This window comes from Eucyclogobius newberryi, unplaced genomic scaffold (genome assembly GCF_026437365.1).
Source record: "Eucyclogobius newberryi isolate DKJ021-1_F unplaced genomic scaffold, fEucNew1.0.hap1 SCAF_2, whole genome shotgun sequence".
Taxonomy (NCBI): domain Eukaryota; kingdom Metazoa; phylum Chordata; class Actinopteri; order Gobiiformes; family Gobiidae; genus Eucyclogobius; species Eucyclogobius newberryi.
The window spans coordinates 3,056,647-3,071,210 of NW_027315834.1; the positions used below are offsets into that span (position 1 = coordinate 3,056,647).

Consider the following 14,564-nt stretch of genomic DNA (forward strand, 5'->3'; position numbering starts at 1 on the left):
AGCCTCAGTCCTGAGTGTTACTGGAGCCTCAGTCCTGAGTGTTACTGGAGCCTCAGTCCTGAGCGTTACTGGAGCCTCAGTCCTGAGCGTTACTGGAGCCTCAGTCCTGAGTGTTACTGGAGCCTCAGGAGCCTCAGTCCTGAGTGTTACTGGAGCCTCAGGAGCCTCAGTCCTGAGCGTTACTGGAGCCTCAGGAGCCTCAGTCCTGAGTGTTACTGGAGCCTCAGTCCTGAGTGTTACTGGAGCCTCAGTCCTGAGCGTTACTGGAGCCTCAGTCCTGAGCGTTACTGGAGCCTCAGTCCTGAGTGTTACTGGAGCCTCAGTCCTGAGTGTTACTGGAGCCACAGGAGCCTCAGTCCTGAGTGTTACTGGAGCCTCAGGAGCCTCAGTCCTGAGCGTTACTGGAGCCTCAGGAGCCTCAGTCCTGAGTGTTACTGGAGCCTCAGTCCTGAGTGTTACTGGAGCCTCAGTCCTGAGCGTTACTGGAGCCTCAGTCCTGAGCGTTACTGGAGCCTCAGTCCTGAGTGTTACTGGAGCCTCAGTCCTGAGTGTTACTGGAGCCACAGGAGCCTCAGTCCTGAGTGTTACTGGAGCCTCAGGAGCCTCAGTCCTGAGTGTTACTGGAGCCTCAGTCCTGAGTGTTACTGGAGCCACAGGAGCCTCAGTCCTGAGTGTTACTGGAGCCTCAGTCCTGAGTGTTACTGGAGCCTCAGGAGCCTCAGTCCTGAGTGTTACTGGAGCCTCAGGAGCCTCAGTCCTGAGTGTTACTGGAGCCTCAGTCCTGAGTGTTACTGGAGCCTCAGGAGCCTCAGTCCTGAGTGTTACTGGAGCCTCAGTCCTGAGTGTTACTGGAGCCACAGGAGCCTCAGTCCTGAGTGTTACTGGAGCCTCAGTCCTGAGTGTTACTGGAGCCTCAGGAGCCTCAGTCCTGAGTGTTACTGGAGCCTCAGGAGCCTCAGTCCTGAGTGTTACTGGAGCCTCAGTCCTGAGTGTTACTGGAGCCTCAGGAGCCTCAGTCCTGAGTGTTACTGGAGCCTCAGGAGCCTCAGTCCTGAGTGTTACTGGAGCCTCAGGAGCCTCAGTCCTGAGTGTTACTGGAGCCTCAGTCCTGAGTGTTACTGGAGCCTCAGTCCTGAGTGTTACTGGAGCCTCAGTCCTGAGTGTTACTGGAGCCTCAGTCCTGAGTGTTACTGGAGCCTCAGGAGCCTCAGTCCTGAGTGTTACTGGAGCCTCAGGAGCCTCAGTCCTGAGTGTTACTGGAGCCTCAGTCCTGAGTGTTACTGGAGCCTCAGGAGCCTCAGTCCTGAGTGTTACTGGAGCCTCAGGAGCCTCAGTCCTGAGTGTTACTAGAGCCTCAGGAGCCTCAGTCCTGAGTGTTACACGAGCCTCAGTTCTGAGTGTTACTGGAGCCTCAGTCCTGAGTGTTACTGGAGCCTCAGTCCTGAGTGTTACTGGAGCCTCAGTCCTGAGTGTTACTGGAGCCACAGGAGCCTCAGTCCTGAGTGTTACTGGAGCCTCAGGAGCCTCAGTCCTGAGTGTTACTGGAGCCTCAGGAGCCTCAGTCCTGAGTGTTACTGGAGCCACAGGAGCCTCAGTCCTGAGTGTTACTGGAGCCTCAGGAGCCTCAGTCCTGAGTGTTACTGGAGCCACAGGAGCCTCAGTCCTGAGTGTTACTGGAGCCACAGGAGCCTCAGTCCTGAGTGTTACTGGAGCCTCAGTCCTGAGTGTTACTGGAGCCTCAGTCCTGAGTGTTACTGGAGCCTCAGGAGCCTCAGTCCTGAGTGTTACACGAGCCTCAGGAGCCTCAGTCCTGAGTGTTACTAGAGCCTCAGGAGCCTCAGTCCTGAGTGTTACTGGAGCCTCAGTCCTGAGTGTTACTGGAGCCTCAGTCCTGAGTGTTACTGGAGCCACAGGAGCCTCAGTCCTGAGTGTTACTGGAGCCACAGGAGCCTCAGTCCTGAGTGTTACTGGAGCCTCAGGAGCCTCAGTCCTGAGTGTTACTGGAGTCTCAGTCCTGAGTGTTACTGGAGCCACAGGAGCCTCAGTCCTGAGTGTTACTGGAGCCACAGGAGCCTCAGTCCTGAGTGTTACTGGAGCCTCAGGAGCCTCAGTCCTGAGTGTTACTGGAGTCTCAGTCCTGAGTGTTACTGGAGCCACAGGAGCCTCAGTCCTGAGTGTTACTGGAGCCTCAGTCCTGAGTGTTACTGGAGCCTCAGTCCTGAGTGTTACTGGAGCCTCAGGGAAGGAGAGAAAAGAGGTGAAGATGTGACGGGCATCACACTGTGCGGTCAAGTGAACGGGCAGTGACCGGCTAAAATAGTATATCTAAAACTCACCAGAATGCAGGAAATCCCTTATGATTTCTTCAAAGTTTTCTGGGGGTCGACCCCCAGGACCCCCCGGGCCCCCCTGTTGTGCCTCACTTGAATGTTGAAGCATGTCATACAGATTATTTTGTATTATATGTTGAGATAAATAAGCTATAACATGTTTGGGATCATGAGCAGCTCACGGTTCTTTTCTTCTCATAAAAGTAGCTCACAGAGGCCAAAAGGGCGGAGCCCCCTGTGCTAAAGGAGTGAATACACATGACCATGTTTGAAAGTGCCCTAGGCGCTCTGGAGGAATGGCGTTGCTTTGTTGTGTGTGAGCCGTGTGGAGCATCAGTTCTGGCTCCCGCCCTCACAGACCTGCACAACAAAAGCTTTTGCTATTGCAGATGGAGCCATCATAGGTGACCCACCCCCCTGCATTATTCAACCCTCCCTCTACCGCGCTGTTATGTTTATTCAGACATCTCTCTCCCCTTCTGTCCGGCTTTTACCGGACCTGTTTCCATAACAACTGCAACCTTTGCATTGTCCATTTTGAATCAAGCGAATGGCAGAAATGACAGACAAAGAATGAACAGGTCGAGAGAAAGAGAGTTGATTTTGATTCACTTTGATAGGATTATGGTTGAGTAATAACACTGCAGTGCAAATGCCTCATTTTTTCAAGCCAATCTCAACATAAGTTTGTGTACAAATAACACCTTTACTCCCTCAAATGAATAAACTTGTGGCATGTCAATGTGGTGGTACCTTTAAGGTGCTTTGGAGGGCGCACACACCCACTTCTTGTCTCAAGTGAGCTTTGCTGTGACGCCGTGTTGTGCATCAGACCAGGTTTGGGCCAAGCGTCTTCTAGACTATGGGCTCATCCACCATTTTCATGAGGTCAGGGCTCACTTTTCCGTGCATGTCGTGCTTCTTGACGCAGCATGTTTCCAGGGCTTTGCCAGCGATGCCATGTCAGCTTCCTCCTCTGGTTAGTGCACTCATTGCACTCATTGTCCCGTTTGTGCTTTGGTCCTCGGGCCGAAACGGACTCTTCTGCCACAGACCCTGGGCTGTTGTGGGGTCCCTCTCTTCTCCTGCATCCCAATTTATACTGCAGCTCACGCTATTCTTCCAGTAACGCTCATGTTTTTACAGGCGCGAGGTACGAGGTACTGTGCCCCTCTTTACAGGCGGCCACCTCCTGTAAGGAGCCCGGTGTTTTGACGCCTTCCTGGTCAAAAGCCTTTAAAGCGCACTTTAAACTCTTTCCAGCAAATGACAAATTGTTTTCTCTTTGGCAAGTCCCCCCTGCCGGATTTAGGCTCTTTTATTTGCTTATTTGTGCATAGTTTGCAGAGTTTTGTTTGCATTTTGCTTCTTTTCTTCTTCTTTCTAGCTTGAATTCTGGTTGATTTGCTAAACTTTTGTGCTTCTCATTTTGTTCTTCATTTGTGTTAAATGTCCAACACTTGCATTTGACCTTTGATCTAACCAGGCCTGTTTTAAACTGATTTTTACATGGATAATACATGGATAATACATGGATGATACATGGATAATACATGGATGATACATGGATAATACATGGATGATACATGGATGATACATGGATAATACATGGATGATACATGGATGATACATGGATAATACATGGATGATACATGGATGATACATGGATAATACATGGATAATACATGGATGATACATGGATGATACATGGATGATACATGGATAATACATGGATGATACATGGATGATACATGGATGATACATGGATGATACATGGATGATACATGGATAATACATGGATGATACATGGATGATACATGGATGATACATGGATAATACATGGATGATACATGGATGATACATGGATGATACATGGATGATACATGGATAATACATGGATGATACATGGATGATACATGGATGATACATGGATGATACATGGATGATACATGGATAATACATGGATGATACATGGATGATACATGGATAATACATGGATAATACATGGATGATACATGGATGATACATGGATGATACATGGATAATACATGGATGATACATGGATGATACATGGATGATACATGGATGATACATGGATGATACATGGATAATACATGGATGATACATGGATGATACATGGATGATACATGGATAATACATGGATGATACATGGATGATACATGGATGATACATGGATGATACATGGATAATACATGGATGATACATGGATGATACATGGATGATACATGGATGATACATGGATGATACATGGATGATACATGGGAAAGAGAGGGGGTTTTGACTCAGATGTACCTCTACATACAAGTACATCTACGTACAAGTACATCTACATACAAGTACATCTACGTACAAGTACATCTACATACAAGTACATCTACGTACAAGTACATCTACATACAAGTACATCTACGTACAAGTACATCTACATACAGGTACATCTACGTACAAGTACATCTACATACAAGTACATCTACATACAAGTACATCTACATACAAGTACATCTATGTACAAGTACATCTATGTACAAGTACATCTACGTACAAGTACATCTATGTACAAGTACATCTACGTACAAGTACATCTACATACAAGTACATCTATGTACAAGTACATCTATGTACAAGTACATCTACGTACAAGTACATCTACATACAAGTACATCTACGTACAAGTACATCTACATACAAGTACATCTATGTACAAGTACATCTACGTACAAGTACATCTACGTACAAGTACATCTACATACAAGTTTGTTTGTATGTTGTTCATAAAATTTGTTTGTTGTTCATAAAACCAAAGTGCTCCTTATTCATAAGGGAATGCAGGATCAATTGTAGCATCCAGGAGGCAAACCACAATGTGTTGGACTGAGACCAATAAAGTCTTACTGACTGACTCCTGAAATGGTCACAATAACTGCATATCTCTGGAAGAAAAAGGACTGGACCGGCATTTTATTGGAAAAAATTCAAAGATTACATTCTGACTTCATTTTGTGCCTTAATTTATCTTTTTTGTTGGATGTCCACTGGTTTTATGTCTACTATTCTCGCTCTGGTCTTTTTTGTTTTTGATATACTGTAATATTTGAAATAAATGTAAACAAGTAAAATGGTGGTCCCAGAAAGAATAGTTATTGTTGCGGTAATAACTAATGGGATTCTATTTTTTTTAAAATAAAAACATGTGCAACAGCCCCACTTGTGTGAGTTACATGAGCAAAGTAGAGTTTTATGCAGCGCTTTGTGTGGAGCGGGAGAGATACATTTTATTGGCTGCCATTAATAATCTAACTCTGAATCATGCCATGTTCTATCTGCAATAGAACATGGCATTATCAGTCTGAAGCCTGATCATTTGCCATTCCACACCAGCGCAGCCTAAACGAGGTGGGTTGGGCACAAAGAGGGTTGATGATAGCAGAGATGAGTGCGAGCGAGAGAGTGCAGACGAAGAGGGGAAGCAGGCAGAGTTGCTCATTTCCTCATGTCAGACGCCCGCTTGGTGCCAGAGCGCAAAACGCCCCTGATACTGGAGCATCTGTGGCTGAGTGAGTATGTTTTTATGTAAGCGTACCTAATGTGCCATGCCAGGGTCGTAAATGTGCTTTATTTTTCGATTGACAGAGTGCTCGTGTTTCCATGTGAAAAGCAGGAGTGGTCAGTGATGTGGATTAGCACTCACGTGTTGAGAACATTTGAATTAACACATGACAGAGATGTCATTATTTTTATTATTACAAATTGTAATTATATTTTGCAGTTATCAATTGGTAGGAAAAAGTAGTGAACAGCCATAGACATGTAGACATTTTAATATCTAAACACATTCCTGCTTTGACATTTACAGTAGATTTATCTCCAATGTTAAAACAATGAAATAGAGATCTCTTTCAATTTAATTTTTAATTAAATTGAAAGAGATCTGTTTAATTTTCTTTTGATTTTCAGTTATAAAATGGTCCATTTGTGGCAGAGAACAGACGTTACGGTGATAAGTGGTGATGGGCAGCGTGCAGTGGGCTTATTGCCCCTCTTAATCCAGCTGTCAACGGCTTTCAGTTTAGCCAGTGTTCAAATGTGGTACAGCTTTTCTGTGGCTTTTAAAGGCTAATCTGATCCTGGTTTAAGCACATTGGCAGTGCCTCCATCTGGAATAAATATAAGCAGAGGAGACAGCTTTTGAATAATTAAATTTTAGTTAGGCTAAATAGAGTTGAGGGAGAGAGTGAGCTATACAGATATACACATGCTGATCAAACAGTGCATCCACCTGATAAAACCAGAGGAAAGGGGGATTAGTGAGGCCAGGAGGAAGGAAAGAGGGGAGCGACAGGATGAAAGTTGTTGTTTTCCAAATGTGCTTTGTGCTGAGTGTTAGCCCTCTGCTCAGGCACAGGTTGAACCATGAGTCAAATGCACAGGACACATTTTCCTACAGGGACATGGACTTGACCCTGTCACAACAACAAGGGAAAATAAAAAAATCATTTTAGGCGAGATGTGCAAAAGGGAAGATGGATGATGAGCAGGATACCAGGGGCAGAGCGGCAGGGGCAGAGCGGCAGGAACAGAGGGGCAGAGCGGCAGGAGTAGAGGGGCAGGGACAGAGCGGCAGGAGGAGAGGGGCAGGGGAAGAGGGGCAGGAGGAGAGCGGCAGGGGCAGAGCGGCAGGAGCAGAGGGGCAGGGGCAGAGCGGCAGGAGGAGAGGGGCAGGGGCAGAGCGGCAGGAGCAGAGGGGCAGGGGCAGAGCGGCAGGAGGAGAGGGGCAGGGGCAGAGCGGCAGGAGTAGAAGGGTAGGGGCAGAGCGGCAGGAGGAGAGGGGCAGGGGCAGAGGGGCAGGAGGAGAGCGGCAGGGGCAGAGCGGCAGGAGCAGAGCGGCAGGGGCAGAGCGGCAGGAGGAGAGGGGCAGGGGCAGAGCGGCAGGAGTAGAAGGGTAGGGGCAGAGCGGCAGGAGGAGAGGGGCAGGGGCAGAGGGGCAGGAGGAGAGCGGCAGGGGCAGAGCGGCAGGAGCAGAGCGGCAGGGGCAGAGCGGCAGGGGCAGAGCGGCAGGAACAGAGGGGCAGAGCAGCAGGAGTAGAGGGGCAGAGCAGCAGGAGTAGAGGGGCAGGGACAGAGCGGCAGGAGGAGAGGGGCAGGGGCAGAGCGGCAGGAGTAGAAGGGTAGGGGCAGAGCGGCAGGAGGAGAGGGGCAGGGGCAGAGGGGCAGGAGGAAAGCGGCAGGGGCAGAGCGGCAGGAGCAGAGGGGCAGAGCGGCAGGAGGAGAGGCGCAGGGGCAGAGCGGCAGGAGCACAGGGGCAGGTGCAGAGTGGCAGGAGCAGAGCTGCAGGGGCAGAGCAGTAAGGACAGAATGGCAGGGGCAGGCCTGGTGGACTAAAGGGGAGGAGGGCTGAGGCCTGGTGGACTAAAGGGGAGGAGGGCTGAGGCCTGGTGGACTAAAGGGGAGGAGGGCTGAGGCCTGGTGGACTAAGCATAGGGTTAGGGTGAAGCATGTATATTAGGGGCCCACAGGGCTGAATTTTGGGACCATAGTTGTTTTGCCAATATAAATCAATGACTTTCCGGCCGCTTGTGCAGATGTGGAAATACAGATGTACAGACGTATGTTAATGATACAGTCATAATACATATGTATGTTGATGATACAGTCATAATACATATGTATGTTGATGATACAGTCATAATACAGACGTATGTTGATGATACAGTCATATGGGAGAAATGTCACCGAGCTGGTAAACTTGCTTTGATAATGTTGCCAAATGGCTACGAGATTCAAGCCTCACTCTTATCACTAAAATAAAATGCAACAATGTATTTTAATAAGAAGCAAATCCGTGGCCCACAACTCGTGTTCAAGGACAAACTGTCAATAATGTTCAAGAAGTCAAATATGTAGGTTTGTATTAGGATAAACTTATTAACTGTCCAAACAAAGTTACATTGTAATCTTATGACATATTCAGAACTCGTTTCATCTCCAGCTTTCTTCATGCTATGATGATACACTATTGCAGAACCTGCTGGTCGCAGGAAGGGAGGACTTTAAAACATCAACTAAAACATTATTTAACATTATTTATTGTATTGAAATATATTGAAAAAGCACAACATGTTTAACTTTGAAGATATGATCGTGTTCTGAAATGCGTCTGCTTCATAACTCTTCATGACTAGAACATCACGTCCTCTTAAACGTGATTGGACGCTCTGCTTTCTCCAACCTCCACAAAAGACACACGCCCACTTGGGCCGGGACAACTTTATTTTAGGAGGCGGGCTTGTCATTGATGATGAGATATCATCAATATATATATATATATATATATATATATATATATATATATATATATATATATATATATATATATATATATATATATATATATATATATATATATATATATACATACCTGCCCAAGCACTACAGAAATGAGCTAAATCTGGTACGGAGCAATAACGTAACACCAACAATGATACATATAATACAATGCAGATATACAGTAGCCATCAAAAAGATTTGGAACTTATCGTTGGATTTATATAACTTAAAATGTTCAGTTTTATGCGTTTAAATGCGTTTAAATGGTAAATAAACTTTAAATGATTATGGGGCCCAGTCCATGGTTTAATGATGACTCAACCAGGAGCCAAGTTGCTTCATTGCAGCAGCAGCAGCAGCAGCAGCAGCAGCAGCAGCAGCAACCGCAGTATTAGCAGCAGCAGCAGCAGCATTAGCATTAGCATTAGCATTAGCAGCAGCAGCAGCATTAGCAGCAGCAGCAGCAGCAGCAGCAGCAGCAGCATTAGCAGCATTAGCAGCAGAAGCAGCAACATTAGCATTAGCAGCATTAGCAGCAGGAGCAGCAGCAGCAGCAGCAGCAGCAGCATTGAACCTAAAACAATTAGTTATTATGAAACACTTTGACCCAGCCCAGGTTTTCTTTGATGCTCATTGGCTGGATGTGAGGCAGGGCACGCCCTCACTCACATTGTGCTGTTTCCACGGGCCCAGGAAACTGCAAGTGAACTCTCATCTAGAACAGGATCCAATGATTGTTTTCTGGTTGAATATTTTGATGTAGATGTACCCAGAGGAAAGGCCAGAGAAAGTACAGTGTGACAGACTGCAACCATTTAGTGAGGGATTTGGCGCCATCTGTTGGTGGGAAGTCTAAACTGACATGACAGACCCATTCTGTCACACACTTTGGCGTAGTTGTTTTAAAATGCTTCTTTTAAAACATGTATTTTGAAATGTTCATTAATAGTTGCATGGCTTTTTGTAATATATATTTTCTGTCCTTCTATCTAGATGAAAACACAACTTCATTACTGATGGATCCCTCTGACTTTTTTGGCAATGCTCCTCTCCAAAGGAGCCGTGAGCATCCTTGTTCCTTTTATCAACCCTCCTGCCAGGAGCCTCCTAGACACTCACTGGTCCAACATCTTCCATCAGCCATGCCGAGACAACCCGGCAGAATGCATCACAGCAACATGAGCATTCAGAGAAACCAGGAACACATTTTGGATAGACAACATTTGACAGAATCCAATATTTTGGGAGTTAAGAAAAAGAGAATGAATAACTTCAATTGGAATCAAAATGCATCCCCTGAGAAAAAAATAAGATCAGAAAGCCATGACCAATCCGAAAATATTGGAAGAAAGAAGAGAAAAGACAGGGATGAACTGAAAGAACAGGTGGGAGAGTTGAAGGAGAGACTTGTGACTCTCCAGGAGAAAGTGTGGATGGCATTCGGGCAAAAGCACTGGTCCCAAAACGAGAGACGATGGAGGTACAAAGACGAGCTCACAGGCAAGAGCAAAGGGGCGGATAGTGAGGGCGGGCCTTTTGCAAACATATCCAAAAAACACACTTGGTGTCAGGGTCCTAAAGGTGAACTGGAGGAGGCTGTGGAGAAGACTTTGTGGTGGAACTGCACTGAACTCTCCAGAGGCGAGTCAGATGGAGAGCAGGACATGGCAGTGGAGGGACGTCAGCAGTTTGCACAGCTGTTGAAGGTTGAGCTCAGAAATGCTGTGGTCAGGGTTATTGACCGAGTTCTAACAATTTACACTGAGGCCTCCGGACCAGAACTTTCCTTTTCTCCTCCTCCTGCTGTCGCTTTTGTGGATAAACCTAACGACAAGTGGGGGATTCTGAAAACCGGATCCAAGAGGGCCAATGAGGTGGGCGGCAGTGAGTGTTACAGCACTGCGAGACAATCCAGTGTACCGGCTGAAGTGGGGGCTGTCCGGATACAACTGCCCCCTCTTCGCCAATCCTTCTCTTCTGCTCATCTCTCCAAAGACCCTTCCTTGCCATCTCACTCGTGTGCCCCATTAGCGCCGCCATACCCACCTCCTCACCCTCTCCAGTTGATGGACCCTCTTCCCCTGTTACACTACTCCATGCAGCAGCTCTTCTCCAGCACCCTGTCACACGTGCCCATGCTACAGGCCAAAAACTTTCATGAGAACAGAGAACCCTTGGCCGAGTTGGATCAAGCAATCTACCACCCGCCGATGCCCCTGTTTGGACTCCTGGAGCCCACTCTGTCGGGGCCCCTGACAGACAGGGAGAGCGGAAGGAGAGCTGAGGTGAGCACAAGAGGAGCTGGAGGTGCACTTGACCTGTACTTCTCAGCATCAGGAATATCCTTTTTACACATTTATTCAATGTAGACAAACATGACTCCTTCACCTGTTTTGCTTCATGGTCTCGTTCGCCTCATACGAAATCAAAACATTGACTCGTGTCAATCTAAATTGATGTTGTCCCTCTTTTAACCCTTTTCGAACATTGTTCCTCCTGGACTTCATGCAGTTTGATGAATCCTGGTTAGAAAGTCCTCTCTGTCTTCTCTGAAACATTCTGAATCACTTCCAAAACTGACGTTTCTCCGTCTGTGACGTGGCTCTGAGCATCTTCTGTTTTTAACTCCATAAACCATCTCCCGTCTAATCACGATCAGTACATGTAGAGCGGCCTGCTCCTGTAGAGCGGCCTGCTCCTGTAGAGCCGCTACCTGCTCCTGTAGAGCGGCTACCTGCTCCTGTAGAGCGGCCTGCTCCTGTAGAGCCGCTACCCGCTCCTGTAAAGCCGCTACCTGTTCCTGTAGAGCGGCTAGGCTACTTGCTCCTGTAGAGCGGCTACCTGCTCCTGTAGAGCGGCTACCTGCTCCTGTAGAGCGGCTAGGCTACTTGCTCCTGTAGAGCGGCTACCTGCTCCTGTAGAGCGGCTACCTGCTCCTGTAGAGCGGCTAGGCTACTTGCTCCTGTAGAGCGGCTACCTGCTCCTGTAGAGCGGCTACCTGCTCCTGTAGAGCGGCTAGGCTACTTGCTCCTGTAGAGCGGCTACCTGCTCCTGTAGAGCGGCTACCTGCTCCTGTAGAGCGGCTAGGCTACTTGCTCCTGTAGAGCGGCTACCTGCTCCTGTAGAGCGGCTACCTGCTCCTGTAGAGCGGCTACCTGCTCCTGTAGAGCGGCCTGCTCCTGTAGAGCCGCTACCCGCTCCTGTAGAGCCGCTACTTGCGGCTACCTGCTCCTGTAGAGCGGCTACCTGCTCCTGTAGAGCGTGACTTTTAGAATACAAATGTGGATAACTTTTGATGGCCCACTCAGTCTAACCAATTTCAGGTTAATCGGACTAACGCCCAATGAGGAGCTCATAAAAGTATAAAGTGTAAACATGTTCAAAGCATGTTCAAAGCGCCCGTTTAGTGCACACTCCGTGCCCACTTTCGCTCGGGCTTCGCCCATTTACAACGGTAATGTTCAATTTTCTCACTACTAATTAGTCTGTAAGGGATGTGCACTAGTGAGGAGGGCGTTAGTGAGTGTTTGGAAGTGGGCGAGCGCTTCAAGCTCGATTTCACACGGCCTTACGGGACTAATAAGCTCTCGCCAGTTTGTGGCGCTTGGGACTTTGAATCCCGGGCTCCCACATGAATCCTTCTGAGATAAACTTCCATAATATCTGAGATAAATGATGACTTCATCGACCATTTCATGACACAAATTAGTGCTGTATGTTGTTGTTGTTGACATGTGTTTCTAATTAACATCTAATCATTATAAACGTGAACAGAGCCTGAGCTACAAACACACACTTGTCTCTATAAGATCATTTTAAAGTCTGCACATGCTCAGTTAGGGCTTCACTTCTCCTCTGCACATGCTCAGTTAGAGCTTCTCTTCTCCTCTGCACATGCTCAGTTAGAGCTGCACTTCTCTGCACATGCTCAGTTAGAGTTTCTCTTCTCCTCTGCACATGCTCAGTTAGGGCTTCACTTCTCCTCTGCACATGCTCAGTTAGAGCTTCACTTCTTCTCTGCACATGCTCAGTTAGAGCTTCACTTCTCCTCTGCACATGCTCAGTTAGAGCTTCTCTTCTCCTCTGCACATGCTCAGTTAGAGCTTCTCTTCTCCTCTGCACATGCTCAGTTAGAGCTTCACTTCTCCTCTGCACATGCTCAGTTAGAGCTGCACTTCTCTGCACATGCTCAGTTAGAGCTTCTCTTCTCTGCACATGCTCAGTTAGAGCTTCTCTTCTCCTCTGCACATGCTCAGTTAGGGCTTCACTTCTCCTCTGCACATGCTCAGTTAGGGCTTCACTTCTCCTCTGCACATGCTCAGTTAGAGCTTCACTTCTCCTCTGCACATGCTCAGTTAGAGCTGCACTTCTCTGCACATGCTCAGTTAGAGCTTCTCTTCTCTGCACATGCTCAGTTAGAGCTTCTCTTCTCCTCTGCACATGCTCAGTTAGGGCTTCACTTCTCCTCTGCACATGCTCAGTTAGAGCTTCTCTTCTCCTCTGCACATGCTCAGTTAGAGCTTCTCTTCTCCTCTGCACATGCTCAGTTAGAGCTTCACTTCTCCTCTGCACATGCTCAGTTAGAGCTGCACTTCTCTGCACATGCTCAGTTAGAGCTTCTCTTCTCCTCTGCACATGCTCAGTTAGAGCTACTGTCTGTTCTGGTTCTAAAGCTCATGTTAGAGGGCGGAGCATGAACGGGCCCCTGAACACGCCCACAGACTGAGCAGCTGCGCAGTACTGCTCAGCAGCCTGTAGAGGCCAGTAAAAGTCAAGCTTCAGCAGGAGCTCATTTGGATATATTTTAGAACTATTCATATAAAGTTGTGACACACGATAATTTTAGATTTTATAGCCAATCACCGACTGCCCTGAGCACCCTGAGCGCCCGCCGCTGCTCTGGACGGCGCAGAGTGCACTCTACACACTGTGGAGTGTGCAAGTGTTATAAATGAGGCCCCTGCTCAGTAGCACCTGCAGACTTCATAAGTGTTCACTCTTGTTCAAATACATTCAATGTAAACAATAGATCTACAGTACATTTATATACATTTAAATTTGTATTTTTAGATGAATCATTTATTTTGTTATCAAAATCAATATTAAAATAGTGTGATCCCTTGAATGTCTTTGAGAAAGTGTGAAATGTGTGTTTGGCCTTAACATTGTGAACAGTCAGGAAGGTTTGTCCCCGTGTCATCTGAAGAAGGCCAAACTTCTGTTCTTCTACACGCGCTACCCCAGCTCCAGCACGCTCAAGACCTACTTCCCCGACGTTAAGGTGCGTGGATACTAAAGAATACAATGAATGCAATTATTCATTATACATGATGTGAAATACAGACATGTTGTTCAAACACGTGCACGTCATGGCACTTTTTACATTTGTATTTTGTATATTTGAGTATTGAAGTATGGTTTCGATGAGCCCAGAACGACTCATGTAAAGAACTCACGTTTTGACTCTCTCCAAGGTGCTGTCTCATCCTCACATTCTTCACTGAAAACATGTGTCAAACCCAAAACCGATCATTTATAAGATCAATCCCACAAAGACCTCCCCCGCCGCCCTCAGCATGCATTCCTCCCTTTCCCACAAATCCAATATCCCACATTTGATACTCTGAATAGTGGATGTAACTAGACACATTCATGTCCTGCACTGAGCCAACACGGATCATAAAGTCTGACGTCCAAAACAAATCAATCCCACCGTATTCTCTCTTCACAAATCAACATTGTGACCACCGCCTGAGCTCACTGCCCACACTGGTCACTTCTCACTGGTCATTTCTCTGCGTTTGGCGTCTTCTTCTGCCTCTCTCAGTGGTTTGAGAACATGTTTTATACCTTCCAAAGAAGAGTCGCTGGGAAAGAAAAGCCATGTCT

At 47.1% G+C, this 14,564-nt stretch overlaps 1 protein-coding gene across 1 annotated transcript in view; it reads left to right on the plus strand.

The window, feature by feature from the left end:
- Positions 1-5,800: 5,800 nt before the first annotated feature.
- prox3 (prospero homeobox 3) overlaps positions 5,801-14,564 on the plus strand; it is a 13,862-nt gene continuing 5,098 nt past the window's right edge. Inside the window, exons 1-4 of the mRNA XM_072455434.1 lie at positions 5,801-5,905; positions 9,669-11,014; positions 13,849-13,956; positions 14,503-14,516. Of these exons, the coding sequence (XP_072311535.1) occupies positions 5,842-5,905; positions 9,669-11,014; positions 13,849-13,956; positions 14,503-14,516 (1,532 nt within the window). The 5' untranslated portion in view covers positions 5,801-5,841. The remainder of the gene's footprint in view (positions 5,906-9,668; positions 11,015-13,848; positions 13,957-14,502; positions 14,517-14,564) is intronic.